This window comes from Puma concolor, chromosome C1, assembly GCF_028749965.1.
Source record: "Puma concolor isolate L17-30 chromosome C1, mPumCon1.1.hap2, whole genome shotgun sequence".
Classification (NCBI taxonomy): domain Eukaryota; kingdom Metazoa; phylum Chordata; class Mammalia; order Carnivora; family Felidae; genus Puma; species Puma concolor.
The window spans coordinates 211,759,652-211,776,170 of record NC_141674.1 but is presented as its reverse complement, the minus strand read 5'-3'; the positions used below and the strand labels follow the sequence as shown (position 1 = coordinate 211,776,170).

General features: G+C 43.8%; 1 protein-coding gene and 1 long non-coding RNA gene across 3 annotated transcripts in view; both read right to left on the bottom strand.

Annotated features, from left to right (window-relative positions):
- Positions 1-16,519, bottom strand: part of COL4A3 (collagen type IV alpha 3 chain) — a 136,570-nt gene that overhangs the window by 11,648 nt on the left and 108,403 nt on the right. For both annotated transcript variants that reach the window (XM_086719792.1, XM_086719793.1), the window contains exons 32-43: positions 15,750-15,917; positions 13,800-13,889; positions 13,339-13,473; positions 10,296-10,394; positions 9,162-9,251; positions 8,723-8,862; positions 8,138-8,264; positions 6,742-6,822; positions 6,259-6,357; positions 5,673-5,720; positions 2,915-3,100; positions 1,388-1,518 (exon numbers count right to left, since the gene is read on the bottom strand). In XM_086719792.1, coding sequence (XP_086575918.1) covers positions 1,388-1,518; positions 2,915-3,100; positions 5,673-5,720; positions 6,259-6,357; positions 6,742-6,822; positions 8,138-8,264; positions 8,723-8,862; positions 9,162-9,251; positions 10,296-10,394; positions 13,339-13,473; positions 13,800-13,889; positions 15,750-15,917 — 1,394 coding nt within the window. The remainder of the gene's footprint in view (positions 1-1,387; positions 1,519-2,914; positions 3,101-5,672; positions 5,721-6,258; positions 6,358-6,741; positions 6,823-8,137; positions 8,265-8,722; positions 8,863-9,161; positions 9,252-10,295; positions 10,395-13,338; positions 13,474-13,799; positions 13,890-15,749; positions 15,918-16,519) is intronic.
- Positions 10,755-13,296, bottom strand: LOC147578715 (uncharacterized). Its single transcript, XR_015255598.1, has 2 exons — positions 11,815-13,296; positions 10,755-11,309 (listed from the first exon to the last, which is right to left on the bottom strand). It is a non-coding gene; the product is annotated as an uncharacterized LOC147578715 (long non-coding RNA).

The following is a 16,519-nucleotide window of genomic DNA, read 5'->3' as shown; positions in this document are numbered from 1 at the left end:
AATGTCTCATTTTTTCAAAAAAAAAGTTTTAAAAAGGTAGACCCTGGAAACCGAATACCAAGAGAACTTAAGAGAACTTCCCATGATTCCTCACATGCCATCATGCTAAATAAAGTACCTCATTGCCCACCACTGATGAAAACACAGAGCAGCTATGACATAACTCTGAATTCCTCATCAATCTCCAAGAATTTGACGTAAACAGGGGGAAGACAGGTTTCTCGAATATGCTGCCAAGAAGAAAGTGAGGGAAGATGGCCCAGGTGTTGGGTGGGTGAGAGACTGAATTTAGAGAACTTCATAGTCTGGGAGCATGAGCCTAGATGAACACAATGACAGCTATAAAAAAGAAATTTGAAAGTTCTGCATTTAAGTCACAAACAGACAAGAGCTGGAAGTAATGGAGAAAACTTGGAAGTCCTTCATAAGGAAAAGCGTGTGCATACACACACACACACACACACACACACACACACACACACACGCTCTGGTTGACCAGAAGCTGACTGTGCAGTGACAATGTGGTGATGTGGCAGCCAGATAGCCCAAGGTTGGATTATAAAATGGTGGTGTTCCAGATGGTGAGAGTCTTCCCTCCTTTAGCCATGCTGTGGGGGTACTGAGTTCTTACTCCCAGGGGGTGTTTGTCTCAGGGGCTGTGTTCTAAAAAAATTTTTTTAATCCTTATTTGTTTTTGAGACAGAGACAGAGAGAGAGGGAGAGAATGAGCGGGGGAGGGGCAGAGAGGAGGACACAGAATCCAAAGCAGTCTCCAGGCTGTGACGCGGGGCTCGAACTCATAAGCGGTGCGCTCATGACCTGAGCTGAGGTTGGATGCTTAACCAACTAAGCCACCCAGGTGCCCCTCAGGGGCTGTGTTTTTAAGGGAGATGTTGACCAACTGTGATATATTCAGAATAGAGGCAGGGTTGACAAAGGGTTAAACTGAATTTGCAAAACGCAGGTATTTATCAGGGGAGAAAATGCTGAGAAGGAAGTGGCAGCTATTTAGAAACCCTGGAAGTTCCATCAAGGGGAAAAAGTAAATAGACATTCACTGATAACTTTCAAAGTATATTAATACAGAAAAATGATATTGTCCTCTAGAGTGATCCCAAACTGTTAGGTGTTTTAAGAGTCCATTACTGAAATTGTTCAGAGTCTAAACAAGAAAAGGTCAGGAATGACATGGAAAAGGGTCCCCTACAAACCAAACTTCTAGAGGCAAAATCTGTCCAACTCTTAGGATTCTTTGAACCTCCTGGACTGTGCCCTTGGGTGCTCAGAAGCATCACACATGGGCATTTTTTTATTGCCTCTGGGGACATCTGATCCTGGCAATTAATGTAGAAGAATATAAGAAGTCAAAATAATTTCCCACACTTACCGGCTGACCCGGTGGCCCCTCATCTCCTACAGTTCCAGGTGGACCTCTAGGGCCAGGCTTGCCCAGAAGCCCCTTGTCTCCTTTCAAGCCTCTCACGTGACTCCCTGGAGGTCCCGGAGGACCAGGGTCACCTGCATTTACAGAGAGCTGGTCAGTATTGGGCAGTGGGGGCACCTGGCAGGTTCTGTCGGCAAGTTTTTTTTTTTAATTAAAAAAAACTTTTTTTGATGTTTACTTATTTTTGAGAGAGAGAGAGAGAGACAGAGAGACAGAGTGTGAGCAGGGGAGGGGCAGAGAGAGAGGGAGACATAGAATCCGAAGCAGGCTCCAGGCTCCAAGCTGTCAGCACAGAACTTGATGCGGGGCTCGAACTCACGAACCGTGAGATCATGACCTGAGTGGAAGTTGGAAGCCTAACCGACTGGGCCACCCAGGCGCCCCGCTGTCGGCAGGTTTTTGGACAACGGGCACAGCCTGCACCCAGTGTGACCCTACACATGCTTTCTGTTGTGGGGTGTTGATGGGCTTGTGGTTAAGACAGAATGAGACAAGGCCAGGGAAGTGCTGGCCGAAGGCAGGGACTGTTTGTCCTTGGTGAAGGTCTGCCAGACAGGGTCTGTGCCTAGCCTGGTACTCGATCCATAAGAGCAACTCAGTAAATCTTGGTGATGGGATGCATCTCTCTCTTTTAGGCTTATTAATTTGGTGTGCTCGCTTCAGCAGCACGCGTACTAAAAATGGGCTTATTTATTTGATTACTAATTTTCAAACAGATCCCCTCTGTCCCCATCACACCAATAGCCATGGTGAGCACCAGGTGATGTACGAGAGCGTTGACTCACTATATTGTACCCTTGAAACTAAGATTACACTGTATGTTCACTGACTGGAATTTTTTTTAATGTTTATTTGTTTTTTAGAGAAAGAGAGAGCCTGTGCAAGCAGAGGAGGGGCAGAGAGAGAGGAGGACAGAGGATCTGAAGCAGGTTCCGAGCTGATAGCAGAGAGCCTGATGCGGGGCTCAAACTCATGAACCGTGAGATCATGACCTGAGCCAAAGTCAGGCGCCCTAGCTAACTGGAATTTAAATAAAAAGTTAAAAAAAAAGAAAGAAAGAAAGAAAGAAAAACTCCAGCAGCTTTGCTGCACTCCGCTAGAGCAACCAGGTAAAGACCAGAGGGAAAAAGAAGCAAAGAGGTCACACCAGGGGAAGGTTGAAAGCTGCTGTTGTCAAACGTTATTTTCATTCTTCTATCTTATTTAAAAGTAGACCCGGGGCGCCTGGGTGGCGCAGTCGGTTAAGCGTCCGACTTCAGCCAGGTCACGATCTCGCGCTCCGTGAGTTCGAGCCCCGCGTCGGGCTCTGGGCTGATGGCTCAGAGCCTGGAGCCTGTTTCCAATTCTGTGTCTCCCTCTCTCTCTGCCCCTCCCCCGTTCATGCTCTGTCTCTCTCTGTCCCAAAAATAAATAAATGTTGAAAAAAAAAAATTAAAAAAAAAAAATAAAAAATAAAAGTAGACCCTCTACCTGGGTTTCCTCTGAAGCCTGGTGGACCTCGATTTCCTTTCTGGCCAGGGATGACTGCGCCAGGAAAACCCGGTGGTCCTGGGAGTCCCGTCATGCCGGTGGGTCCCCACGGCCCGGCATCTCCCACTATCCCTTTCCTGCCGGGGAGGCCGGGTAAGCCTGGGGCTCCCCTGTCTCCTTTGGCTCCTGCAAAGGAAAAGGTTTGGTAAGTTTCTGTAATGGTCTTCTACTTGGAGTTACAATTACAATCTCTAGTAATGCAGATGCTGTGCTTAAAAGGCGTTAAGATTCGCAATATAGTTTTTGAAAGAGGCTGGTAAAAGAAATACAGGTCTATAAGAAACTGAGTCGAGACTAATTTCTGCCTTAGTTCAGTCTTTTGATTTTGTCAAAGTCACCTCACTATTATATGTGTCAGTTTCTCTTTTGTTCTTTTTTCTTTTTCTTTTTCTTTTTTTTTTTTTGGGAGAGAGAGAGGGAAAGAATTTTAAGCTGTCTCCATGCCCAGCAAGGAGACTGATGTGGAGCTCGATCTCGTGACCTGGGGATCATGACCTGAGCCAAAATCAAGAGTCAGAGACCTAACTGACTGAGCCACCCAGGTGCCCCAGTTTTTCTTACTTTAAACACCTAACGTAGCTCAGTCTTTAAAGATCAAGTGAGATAATATACAGATGGAAAAGTGTAGTGTAACTCTGAAGTCTTGTGTCACTATCTGCTTCAATTAATATTATCTGATGAACTTTAATTATAATGACGTTGAATAGAGAGAAGGTTCAGAGCTAAACTTCCTGGCATTGATGTGTGCATCTGAAGAGTCACACAGCTAAACCCAGACAAAGGAACAACAAAGTTGCAATCCCTCTTCTCTCCTTTCTTCTCCCCCATAACACAAAGAAACACTAGTCTGGAAGGGAAGGCGGTGGCTGGGGGTTTGGAATTACCAATGAGGATTCCCAAAAAGTCACCACTTAATCACTAATATTCTTCACCTTGGAGAACCTTCAAGAAAATTGGGCTTTGATGTTCATGAATGGGAAACGTATGAAATGCAAATAATCACTCCCTCCTATTTTTTCTCTCTGTGTTATTCTAGAAATAGTGAATGGCACACAGGTAGGGGACAGGAAGAAGAAGGATGAGGCTGCTAGCACAGGGAAGGGCTTGGGACGTTATCGTGCAGGAAGGCAGAGTGATGATGCAAATAAAATGGATGAATATTAAAATATTGAATATCTAGCCTTTGTCTGTCATGTTCTTTAGCTTTTTTTTTTATACTTGTAATTTTCGTTTTTCAAAGAAAGCGGTTAGATGGCTTCAGCTCACTTGAAGCTCTGAAATGCTGGGTATTTGTACAACAGAGTCTGGCAGTGGTCGGAGACCCCAAGATGTGGTCTTAGGTTGTATGGTCCATGCCCATAAAGATGCTTCCTTGTTTCACAGTATGATTTCATTTTAGCATTTGGGAGTCTCAGTGAAGTCTTCTCCATATTTCGTTATCCTAGAGGGACTGAGGCACATAATCATCTACTTACATAATTGGGCTAGTTGTTATTTTTTTAAGGCTTTTTGACTTAAGGTATGATTATTTTATATTAAATTTTATTTCCAAACAAATGCCAAAGTATTCTTACTCCAAATGGTTAAACTTTGAGCTTAGCCTAGGAAAATGAACAGAAACTCTCCCTTTGGCCGTAATTCTAAAACCTGATCCGTGAACGAGACCTGGAGAAGCCTCCATGCTCGTGGAGGAAGGTGGGGTCCAGGAAGTGTGAGGACACTGAGCTCAACCAAAGAGACCATGACACCACCAAGAAACAAATGGAAAAGTGCAGCTCTTGTAGACTTTCACAGTTGAGCTCACAGGTGGAGAGGCAGTTCCTGCCCCTCTGAGCTTCTCAGTAGGACCCAGCTACTCCCTGCTGGTTCCCGCAAGCATCGCTACCCAGAGGTCCTCAATAGGAAGAACGCTTTTTGCTAATAAAATACTCCTGTCCGCAGGACCCACGTCTGTGAAGGGTCCATAGAAGATGCAAATGATCTAATATTTCTTCTGGCAAATTTCTCCACAAAATGGAAGAAGTTTGAAGAAGCTGCTTATCTTGTAAAACACTGCCATGAGAAATCCGGACTCAGAGTCTGTCAACCTAAAATCTTGGATATACTTTGAATGACATGTTCTGCAAACTGCCATGTTTGGCATTGAGAGAGTTACTGGTAGCCAGCCCTTAATAAAAAATAGTCTGAACCACAAGCTGGCCCTGGGGGTGGGAGTCAGACCCATGAAGATAACAAGGTGGGAAAGAATTCGTGTCATCACTGCATGTTATTCCCACCCCGCTGCCCCCTGCTCAGAATAGCAGAGAGGGGTGCTCACAGAGAGGGGATGCTCACAGAGAGAGGGGTGCTCATGGACAAGCCAGCAATTCCCCCTACACCCTTTTAGGAGGTGATACATTTAAACCATGCCAACAGCCACAACCAAGGACTACATAGGAAGTCTTCTGATTTTTTAAAGATTTTCGATGGAAAGAAATTCCAAAGTTGGATCACAGTTGCTGATTCATTCGCTTTGCAATGGTGGTCATAATTTTTAAGCATCTTGAATACTAAGAATGTAAACATCTTATATTACCACTGGGACTTCTTTAATTCAATATGTTAAGTTTATTTTATATACCAGGCGATTTTGATTAGATTCTGTCCTTGAAATCTAGATCACCAGGGTCGGGGGGGGGGGGGGTGAAGCACTGCTCACCTGGAACTCCAGGGCTCCCTCTGGGGCCTGGAACTGCTTCCAGCAAACCTGAAAGAGAAGAGTTTGGTACCTGAGTGTTTTATATGTGGTTAATTTCATATATTCTGCTTGGTCAGTTTCACTGTGGCAACAGAAGGAAGTTTAATCACCACACACCCAGAACACATTAAAGATCATCGATTCCATTGGAGAAGTATCTCTAGAGCAGTGAAGGATTACAATGGCACTGACCATTCAATGCACAATGAAACCAGTGGAGGGGCGCCTGGGTGGCGCAGTCGGTTAAGCGTCCGACTTCAGCCAGGTCACGATCTCGCGGTCCGTGAGTTCGAGCCCCGCGTCAGGCTCTGGGCTGATGGCTCAGAACCTGGAGCCTGTTTCCGATTCTGTGTCTCCCTCTCTCTCTGCCCCTCCCCCGTTCATGCTCTGTCTCTCTCTGTCCCAAAAATAAATAAACGTTGAAAAAAAATTTAAAAAAAAAAAAAAAAAAAAAAAAAAAAAAAAAAAAAAAAAAATAGAGAAAAAAAAAAAGAAAAAAAAAAAAAAAAAAGAAACCAGTGGACCCAAGCTCATGAGCAACGTGTACCTGTTTCTCCCTTTTCTCCTGCTGGGCCAGGGATTCCATCACGTCCCTGGTTGCCTCTCATCCCCATTGGTCCGGGAGGTCCTGGAAATCCTGGAGGTCCTGAGAAAAGAAATGCCATTCGAAGAGAGGGCATACTTCCTGGCAATGGCCTGATGTGAACACTGGATATGTAGAATTCTATTAAAGGTGCTCCTTCCCCCCGCCCCCCAGAACTGTAGTTATGTGATGCTCCCTTCACCGTGAAAACTATGAACAGATTTATACTACCATGAAGATCATCACTTCAGAAGGTGGAGGCTGGCAGATCTTTGAATTAGATAGGTATCAATACCTAACCTCATTTTTTTTTTTTTTTTTTTTTGGGTCTGGGGACTGAGTAACTGGGAGCTAATTTCTAAGGAGCAGCAGATAGGTATGCAAAGATTCCAGCCTGAGGAGAAAATATGCCTCCGTCCTGAAGGGGAAATAGTACAAAAATGGAACCTGGAGGGCCTTTTACTCCTGGAGGACCGGGGAAGCCTTTAATGCCTTTTAACCCCAAATCACCATCAGGGCCCGGCTTTCCTATAAATAAAGAGAGAAGAGAAGGGGAAAAAAAGAATAGCACAAGGTAAATGGTTACAACAATGGCAGAAATGGTCCTTTTTTATAGTCACCTGTGCCTCACACTGGCCTTCAGGCCCTTCGCCAGAGAAGCAGAGCAGAGATGTGTCGAATCACTTTCAAACGTGTTTGTGCACCAGCCACACGGGCCACTCAGCATCTGATTTATGACTTTAACTGGGAGTTAACAGCAAATCCACTGAACCTTTCCGTATTTGAAAAGACGGTTTAAATGTTATCTTTCAGTAAGCTGCAACCCAGTAGCCTGGTGGTTGTTTTTAATAAAATAAAACAAAAACTTAAACTCAAATTTATAGGCAAATGAGAAAGAAAGCCAATGCTCAACCTGAAACCATGCCAGAAAAAAAAAAAAAAAATCACAACAGTGCTTGCCCCCAAATTCACGTTGAAGTCCTTAACCCCAGAACCTCCGGAGATCACTGTATTTGGAGACTGGGTCTTTAAAAAAAGCTATTAAGTTAAAACAAGGTCACTAGGGTGGGGCCTGATCCAATATGACCGGTGTCCTCACAAGAGGCATTGATTAGGACACAGACACGCAGGGAAGGAAGATCATGTGAAGACACGGCAGGAAGTTGCCCAACTCAGGAGAGAGGCCTCAGAAGAAAAAACCATCCGTGCTGACGTCCTGAGCTCAGACTCCAGACTCCAGGACTGTGAAAAAATAAATTTCTGCTGTTTAAGTGCCCTGTCTGTGGCAGGAAGTCTGTGTTATGGAAGCCCTAGAAAAGTAATACGAATATGCGGTTGGGCAATGAACTAACATTTACAAAAATTTTCTTTCAAGTTTATTTATGAGAGAGAGAGTGGGGGAGGGACAGAGAGAGAGGGAGACACAGAATCCGAAGCAGGCTCCAGGCTCCGAGCTGTCAGCACAGAACAGGACGCGGGGCTTGGACCCACAAACGACGAGATCACGACTTGAGCCGAAGGGGGACACTTAACCTACTAAGCCACCCACGCGGCCCAATGAACTAACATTTTGTGTCTCTAGGCTGAATTCTTTGAGACAGAACTTAAGTTTTATGGACAGGATCAGGTTTTTAGATGTCAGTCCATCCAACTGGCTGATCGGGGCTCCTCCTGATTGATTTCCCGTTCCTCAGAGTCTAAGAATTTGATGATCAAAGTTGAATAAAAGCAATCATAGTACAAACACCTAAATAGCTTTCAATTTACGCAGATGATTCTAGGAGGTGAGGGCTATGCTGAGAGTCCCGCTTCTGGCTTTCTGAGTTGTAAAGCCAACGCTCACCTGGGTGACCAGGATTTCCGGGGTTTCCAGGGGCTCCCTCAGGTCCAGCAGGCCCCGAATGTCCAGGTGCTCCAGGTACCCCTCTTTCTCCTTTCCTTCCCATGTCACCTGGAAATCCTGGATCTCCCTTAAAGTCAGCCAAACACCTTTAGAATTCTCATATAAGCAGGCTATGTGATCAGAATTGAGTATCGACTCTGCTAGCATTTAGTTAGTGATTTAGTTACTGAGTTAACGATTCCTATTAAATGTCTGCTGATGCAGGCACTGTGACAGGGGCCGGGGACAGGATGGCTACAGGATTTGCTGGAACCGGTGCAAAATGCAAAGGCAGGACGCTTAAATGGCAGGAACAGGGATAAGCAATTCCTTGGGTATTGAAATTGGAGGGATAAACTCATAAGCCAATAGCTGTGTGATAGGCATTCTGAGCTGTGGAAACGGGATTAAAAAAACCCAAATCATCGCCTGAAAACACAGCTGTATTTTCAATGCTTTTTGCCCACACTGAATCTAGACACTTGCTGATACTTATAGAGACTCAGCCCCCTCGCTAAAGCATAACGACTTCAGTGGCCGGTATACCTTTGGTCCCGGTGATCCTGGCCTTGCACCTGCTGAATAACCCGGCTCTCCCTTCTCTCCTTGGAGACCGTGAACACCTGGGAGGCCTGGCCTTCCAGTTAAACCTGGTAGTCCCAAAGCTCCCCTGTGTCCTTTAGGACCTGCAATTAGGAAAGAGGTCAGGGAAAATGAAACATTCTGCTTCTCACTTTTGTATAAACCACCTTTCTGGCTTTTTAGAATCACTGATATGTTGACTAGTTACCATGGGTGATCTTTACACAATATGAATATTTATTTAGTTCTCATCTGTGTTCTAATTGCACACAGTATGTTTGTCTAAAAGTAAATCTAGTTTTACACCAACTTTCTACCAAATGGGAAACCGAAACAACAAACCATACAGAAAATCTAGAATAGAATTGGGCTTTCGGCTCACGGACAGGACCTTATACCTTACCTGGCACCCCCATGATCCCCATGCTTCCTGGCACGCCACGTGGTCCTGGTGCCCCGGGATTCCCAATGTTGCCTGGATCTCCTCTGGGGCCTGGAGAAGAAATAAATAGTCACATGTCCTGCACAGTTCCTGGACATAGTAGGTGTCAGTAAATATTTGTTGCTTGTATGAATAAATGAATTCTAAGCAGCCAGATCAGCTAGGTTATGTCCTTGTGTAGCTACCTTTCTGCCTTCAGATGAGGAGGGGACTGAGTACGCAGAAAACGTAAAATTAGAGAACTTTAGATTCTTGTCAGCAGGCCTGGAGTTCAAACATCAAAACCATTCTAGGACCAATGCCAGCAGAAAAGAGGGGGTTCCTGCCACCATATCGCAATAAATTTCCAAATGCAATACGAAGTTTTACTGCCATGTAACATATTTTGTAACTGATGTCAGAGAGAATAGGGGGCTACTGTGATTGTTTAAAAATTTACTTTGCAAACTCAATAGCACGTTTAAAAAAAAGAAAGGCAAATCCGGAAACCTCTAAATCATTACCTGATTTTCTTCTATGATATATGATACTGTGATAAATTATAGTTTATAATACATATCAGCAATGTCAAAATAACATTTTTGGTGCAAATATGGAACGTTGGGGGTGCCTGGGTGGCTCAGTCCATTGAGCATCTGACTCTTGATTTCGGCTCAGGTCATGTTCCCAGAGTTGTGGGATCGAGCCCTGCGTCAGTCTCCACACTGAGCATAAAGCCTGCTTGAGATTCTCTCTCTCTCTCTCTCTCTCTCTTTCTCTCTCTCTGTCCCTCCCTCTCTCTGCCCCTATCCCCGACTTGTACTCTCTCTCTCTGTCTTTCTTTCTCTCTTTCCCCCTGCCCCTCACCCCCACTTGTACTCTCTCTCTCTAAAAACAAATGTTCAAAAATGGAACTCTGTGTAAGTTAATATTTTTTAGTTAATATAGGCTGACTATAAACAGCTTCATTCTGATTTAATTGTGAAGCAAATTTCTGCTGGAACACTATGGGAGCAAAATTCATATTCAACCCAGTAAGTCAAGAAATACATTTTTGTTATGTTCAGACATAGGGAAACTTAACTCCTGATATTTCTATCAGAGAATCTGCTCTACCTGGTGGTCCTGGTGGTCCAGGTGGCCCTTGGAGTCCTTTTAAACCCGGTAACCCTGGAACACCACTGTTTCCTTTCTCACCCGGCTTCCCTGCAAATCCTAAAGTTAAAAACCATGGATTAAAAACACAGGTTAGAATTTTATCAGACTTAGGTCAATCCTGGTTAAAATTGATGAGACATTATTGTAATACATCCATAGCATTTTTATTAAGAGCACAGGCAGGGGGCGCCTGGGTGGCGCAGTCGGTTAAGCGTCCGACTTCAGCCAGGTCACGATCTCGCGGTCCGTGAGTTCGAGCCCCGCGTCGGGCTCTGGGCTGATGGCTCAGAGCCTGGAGCCTGTTTCCGATTCTGTGTCTCCCTCTCTCTCTGCTCCTCCCCCGTTCATGCTCTGTCTCTCTCTGTCCCAAAAATAAATAAACGTTGAAAAAAAAAAAATTAAAAAAAAAAAAAAAAAAAGAGCACAGGCAGATGTGGGCTCTTTTCAAAGAGGATTAAATGAGATAATATACGTAAAGTATTAGCATCGTGCTTGGCATGAGTTAGTTCTTCAGTGACACTAGCAATGATGATATTTACGCTTCATTTTAAGAATGAGTGGCCTAAATATAGCTTCTTAAAAATTTTTTTTTCTTTTAGTAACAACAGAGGACCATTTATTACACGATTCTTGTCCAGAGCATCCCTTTCTCAAATCCATTGATTACAATGACCATTTATTAATTAGTACATGACAGACATCATTTTCTTTATTTATCTTATTTAATCTGCAGGCAATGTCAGTCTGTCTTTGAGCCTTTCTAGAATGGGTGTAGAGACGACCAAACTGAGCCTCTGTGAAGTCAACGGACTAATCTAGAGTCACAATCAATGAGTGATCATGCTGGGATCTGAACCCAGCTGTGCAGTCTGCGATGCTTGCCAAGTTCCCACAAAACTGTCCTACTTTCCATAACACATGGCTTTGATCGCTTTACTTTCTGGCTCAAAATGGTCCTTGAATCTGTGATACCTTTTTTTTTTTTTTTTTAAAATTTTAATTTTTTTTTTTCAACGTTTATTTATTTTTGGGAGAGAGAGAGACAGAGCATGAACGGGGGAGGGGCAGAGAGAGAGGGAGACACAGAATCGGAAACAGGCTCCAGGCTCCGAGCCATCAGCCCAGAGCTCGATGCGGGGCTCGAACTCACGGACCGCGAGATCGTGACCTGGCTGAAGTCGGACGCTTAACCGACTGCGCCACCCAGGCGCCCCTAAAGATATTTTTTAAAATCTTTATTTATTTTTTTTTTAAATTTTTTTTTTCAACGTTTATTTATTTTGGGGACAGAGACAGAGCATGAGCGGGGGAGGGGCAGAGAGAGAGGGAGACACAGAATCGGAAACAGGCTCCAGGCTCCGAGCCATCAGCCCAGAGCCCGACGCGGGGCTCGAACTCACGGACCGCGAGATCGTGACCTGGCTGAAGTTGGACGCTTAACCGACTGCGCCACCCAGGCGCCCCTAATCTGTGATACCTTTGATGCGGGGCAAATTACAAACTCCTTCCATGGCATCCGAAGCACTTTCTGACATGTCTGTGGCCCGGCTTTGTGCCCTTTCTCAAGATTCCCTTCCTTGGGCAGTTGTCCTGCCTATATCCTTATTCAGTCACATAAGCGCTGAGTATCTAATTAACAGACAGGTGTTGTGCCAAGCACTGGAAACATAAATCATGTTCCCTTTTCCCAAGCTTTTAGTGTTTAATTGGGGAGTCAGCCAGGTAAACACACAATTACCACCCAGTGTGATAAGTTCTGTAACAGAGCTGGGTACAATATGCTACAGGGAAGAATTTCTGTAAGAGGGGACTGTGTGTGTGTGTGTGTGTGTGTGTGTGTGTGTGTGTGTGTGTGTTAAAGACTGAAGAGGCGCCAGTTGGGTGGAAAAACCATGAAACAGGACAAGATGCCCAGGCAAGAAAATAGCACATACAAAGGAATGACGAGGAGCAGGGGGTTAGATTATTTTCTTTTGTAACATTTTTTTTCTATCGATGTCATTTATTACAATCTAAAAATATATATTATTTAGCATGTTCCTGCTTTGGGCTTGCAGGGGGTTAGCAGGCCAAATCTGGTTTGGTGTGGTATGGCTGGAGGGCTAAAAATGTTTTTTTTTACATTTTTACACTAAACTCTAAAAATGACTATGCAATAGGGACCATATCTGGGGCCAGAACCCCTGAGATGTTTACTGCCTGGCCCTATACGTAAACTGTCTACAGATCCATTGATGTCTCTTCCCCCCTTTTCCCCCACTGAACTGTGAGTTTCCTCATGACCAGGGCACTACCTCTGCTTTGCTCACCTCTATGTCTTTAGGACATAATAAAATACCTAGTCAATAGGTCCTAAAAAATAATTGTTGAAAAATTATCTGTCATGTGGCTGGCGAGGTACGCAAAGGGCAAGTGATAAAGAAACTTTGTATGCCAATCTAAGATTACTTTTTACCATTCTTGGCAAAAAGGTGGTTTTGAGGCTTATGATTTAAAATTGACTAGGGGCAGTTTAAATACAGCAGACCCAAATGTAGAATTAACTTAGAAATAAAAAGTCATGGGCGCCTGGGTGGCTCAGTTGGTTAAGTGTCTGACTTTGGCTCGGGTCATGATCTCATGGTCCGTGAGTTTGAGCCCGGCATCAGGCTCTGTGCTGACAGCTCACAGCCTGGAGCCTGTTTCGGATTCTGTGTCTCCCTTCCTCTCTTGCCCCTCTCCCACTCCCACTCTGTGTCTGTCTCTCTCAAAAATAAACATTAAAAAAGTTTTTAAAAAGAAGTGAAAAGTCACACATTAAGGAGACAACACGTAATTGTGCAAGGAATGCCAAGACCCAGTTCTAATCCAGGATTGGGCCACCAACTGGCTTTGTGACTGAGCAGGATGTTGAGTATTGGTTCTCACGGTCTTCATTTGTCAACTACAGGGATTTTCTTGGATCATTCTTAGTCTCAGAACCAGCGTGATGTTCTGGTTCTACACAAAAGGAAGGCTGTACCTTTGAGGCCTGGTTCTCCTTTGTCCCCCAGTAGGTGGGATATTCCAGAAGGCCCCTGGGGTCCTTTGTCTCCTTCTTCACCCTGGGCTCCTGGGTGCCCTTTCTCACCCTTTGCTCCTGGGATTCCAAAGTCACCTAAAAAACAGGAGTAACAATGTCAGTTCCTTACTTCTTGAACTTGTTTGTAAGGATTCGAAAGTTAACAGTGCTTACCATAAAACAAAACAAAACAAGACAGATAAACCAAAACAGGCAGTCATTTAAAAGCAGTGGCATAAGATTGCAAGGAGAAAATTCGACTCCATTCAAATGGAAAAAGGAATACAAAGAATAGCAAAATCGAATACGTGGTTCTCTCAGAATTATATTGCCCTCAAAGGGTAAAACGTAATTTATTTTTCCGTTATGTAAGTGAACATTGCTCCTTCCTCCTGTTCTTGGGAATATACTCCATCACTTACCCCTCTGTCCTGGGGTTCCTGGGTTTCCGGGAGGCCCCGGAGGACCAATGTGTCCCGGATAGCCCATCATGCCAATCGTTCCTTTTTCACCTGTGGAAACATGTTAACACAAGATAGCTCAGATTGTGCAGAATGACAGAAGTGAAAAATTCCATGAAATGAAATGTTATACTTTTTTTAATGTTATTTATTTTTGAGAGAGAGAGGCACAAGCAGGGGAGGGCCAGACAGAAAGGGGCACAGAGGGGTCCGGAGTGGGCTCCATGCTGACAACAGAGAGCCCTATTGGGGGCTCGAACTCACAAACCGTGAGATCATGACCTGAGACGAAGTCACACGCTAACTAACTGAGCCAACCACGTGCCCCTAAAATAAGTTATAATTCTAAAGAGAGTTGAAGAAATGATTTCTGTAAACAGAAAAATAACCATATTTATCTAGGTGATTGATCAGTAAACATTCTTTATTAAATTAGGGTTGCGGCGGTCATGGGTAGCAAATCACATTTGCAGATGAAAGTAGAACATGGGGGGGCGCCTGGGTGGCTCAGTCGGTTGAGCGTCCGACTTCAGCTCAGGTCATGATCTCACACTCTGTGAGTTCGAGCCCCACGTCAGGCTCTGTACTGACAGCTCAGAGCCTGGAGCCCGCTTCAGATTCTGTGTTTCCCCCTCTCTCTGCCCCTCCCCTGCTCATGTTCGGTCTCTCTCTGTCTCAAAAATAAATAAAAACATTAAAAAAAAATTAAAAAATAAAAAAGAAAGTAGAACATGGTGAAGTGATGGAGTGCTCCCTCCTCCCAAACCCTGTGTGGCTTTCTATTGTGTTCCCTTATTTTATTTTCCTCACAGCAGCTGTTGACTATTGAACTTAGTTTTTATTTTTATTTTTATTTATTTTGGGGGGGGGAGAGAGAGAGAGAGAGAGAGAGAGAATCTTAATCAGGCTCCATGCTCAGCACAGAGCCCAATGTGGGACTCATTCCTATCATGCTGGGATCATGACCTGAGCTGAAATGAAGAGTCAGATGGTTAACTAACTGAGCCACCTGGGCACCCTGAATTTAGCTTTTAAATGGATTTGTTATTGTCTCTCCCATTGTCAGAGGTGGAATCTTGTCCACTGACATGTTTCTAGTGCTGGCATGTGGGAGAAGCTTAATAATATAAATGAAAGAATGATTTGTAGATTAAGTTGTTTTTCTGGGTTCTTCTCTGGAGGAATGAGATGAATGAGGTCCTTATGCTGTGACTATTAGAATATTCTTCCCAAACATACAAACTATAAAAACAGTGATGAAATAAAAAGAATGATAAGGGAATACTAGAAACAACTCTATGTCAGCAAATCAGGTAACTTGGGGGCATTCGCACAAATTCCTACTGAGGCACAGATTACTGAAACTGACTCAAGAAGAAATAGAAAATCTGAGTAGACCTATAACAAGGAATTGATTTGGTAATGTAAAAACTTCCCACAAAAGAAAGCCCAGACTCAGATGACTTCACTGGTGAATTCAACCAAAGGTTTAAGGAATAGCAATTCTTCACTAACTCTTCCAGAAAATACAAAAGGAGGGAATACTTTCCATCTTGTTCTAGGAGGCCAGTGTTACCCAGATACCCAAACCAGACAAAGATATCACAAGAAAAGAAAATGACTAATATCCATTATACATATAGATGCAAAAATTCTCAAGAAAATACTATCAAATGTATTTTAGCAGTGGCATATAGAAAGGAGTGCACAGCCAAAGTTGTCATACTCTGGGTAATTGTGAAATGTGACCATCCCACCACCAACCCTGACCCCTTACAAATAATTCAGTAGGAAACACTTATACTAACTCAAAGAGAAGTGTAGAGTCAAAAGCCTAGGTCTATGTCCAATTTTTACAGCCACCTTAAAAGGAAGAAGACAGAAGAAAAATAAAGGCATAAAAAAGGATACCTGGTGGTCCTAAAAATCCTGGATTTCCTGGATATCCTTTTTGACCAGGTGGTCCCACCTCACCTCGATGACCTGGCTTCCCTGGTGGTCCGGGTTCTCCAGGAAAGCCTGACCTATCCAAGCCTGGAATACCTGGGTCTCCCTTTGGCCCCGTTTCACCTCTTCTGCCTAGGTATGAATGAATGAATGAATGAATGAACAAATGAACGCACAACTGCTTTCCCTACCAACTCCAGAAATATTTTTTATGACTATAAATATTTAGCTGTGTGATTATGGGCAAACCACACACTCATCTGATTGATTGGCTGATTTCATCCCCTTCTGTAAAATTTCTAAGATCACTTCTACCTTTAACATTCTGTTTCAGTGATTCATGCAGTAATAAAAGTGTAGAGTTTAGATCTATTTTCTAGTCCTGCAGACATATCCTGGGACTGCACTTTATGACTGTAGCTCAGTCTTTAACCTGCAGAATAATACGTACAGAGCCACCCACGTGGAGGCGAGCCACCAGATACTTCTGGAAACAACAGCAGCACTACGACAACCATTAATCTCTTAGCCCAACATTGGATTGTGAACATAAAAGCAGGATGATAGCTCATAGGCATTAGCTGAGCTCTAAACGATTTTTCTCAGTTCACAGATCTGACTGAGAAGAGCCAACAAAATAGAATAAGTTTCACACAATCTGGGCCATCTAGCCTGCATAATTTAGATTTATTTCATAAGCTTATTTTATGTTGCTTGGGAAGCAATTAACTACG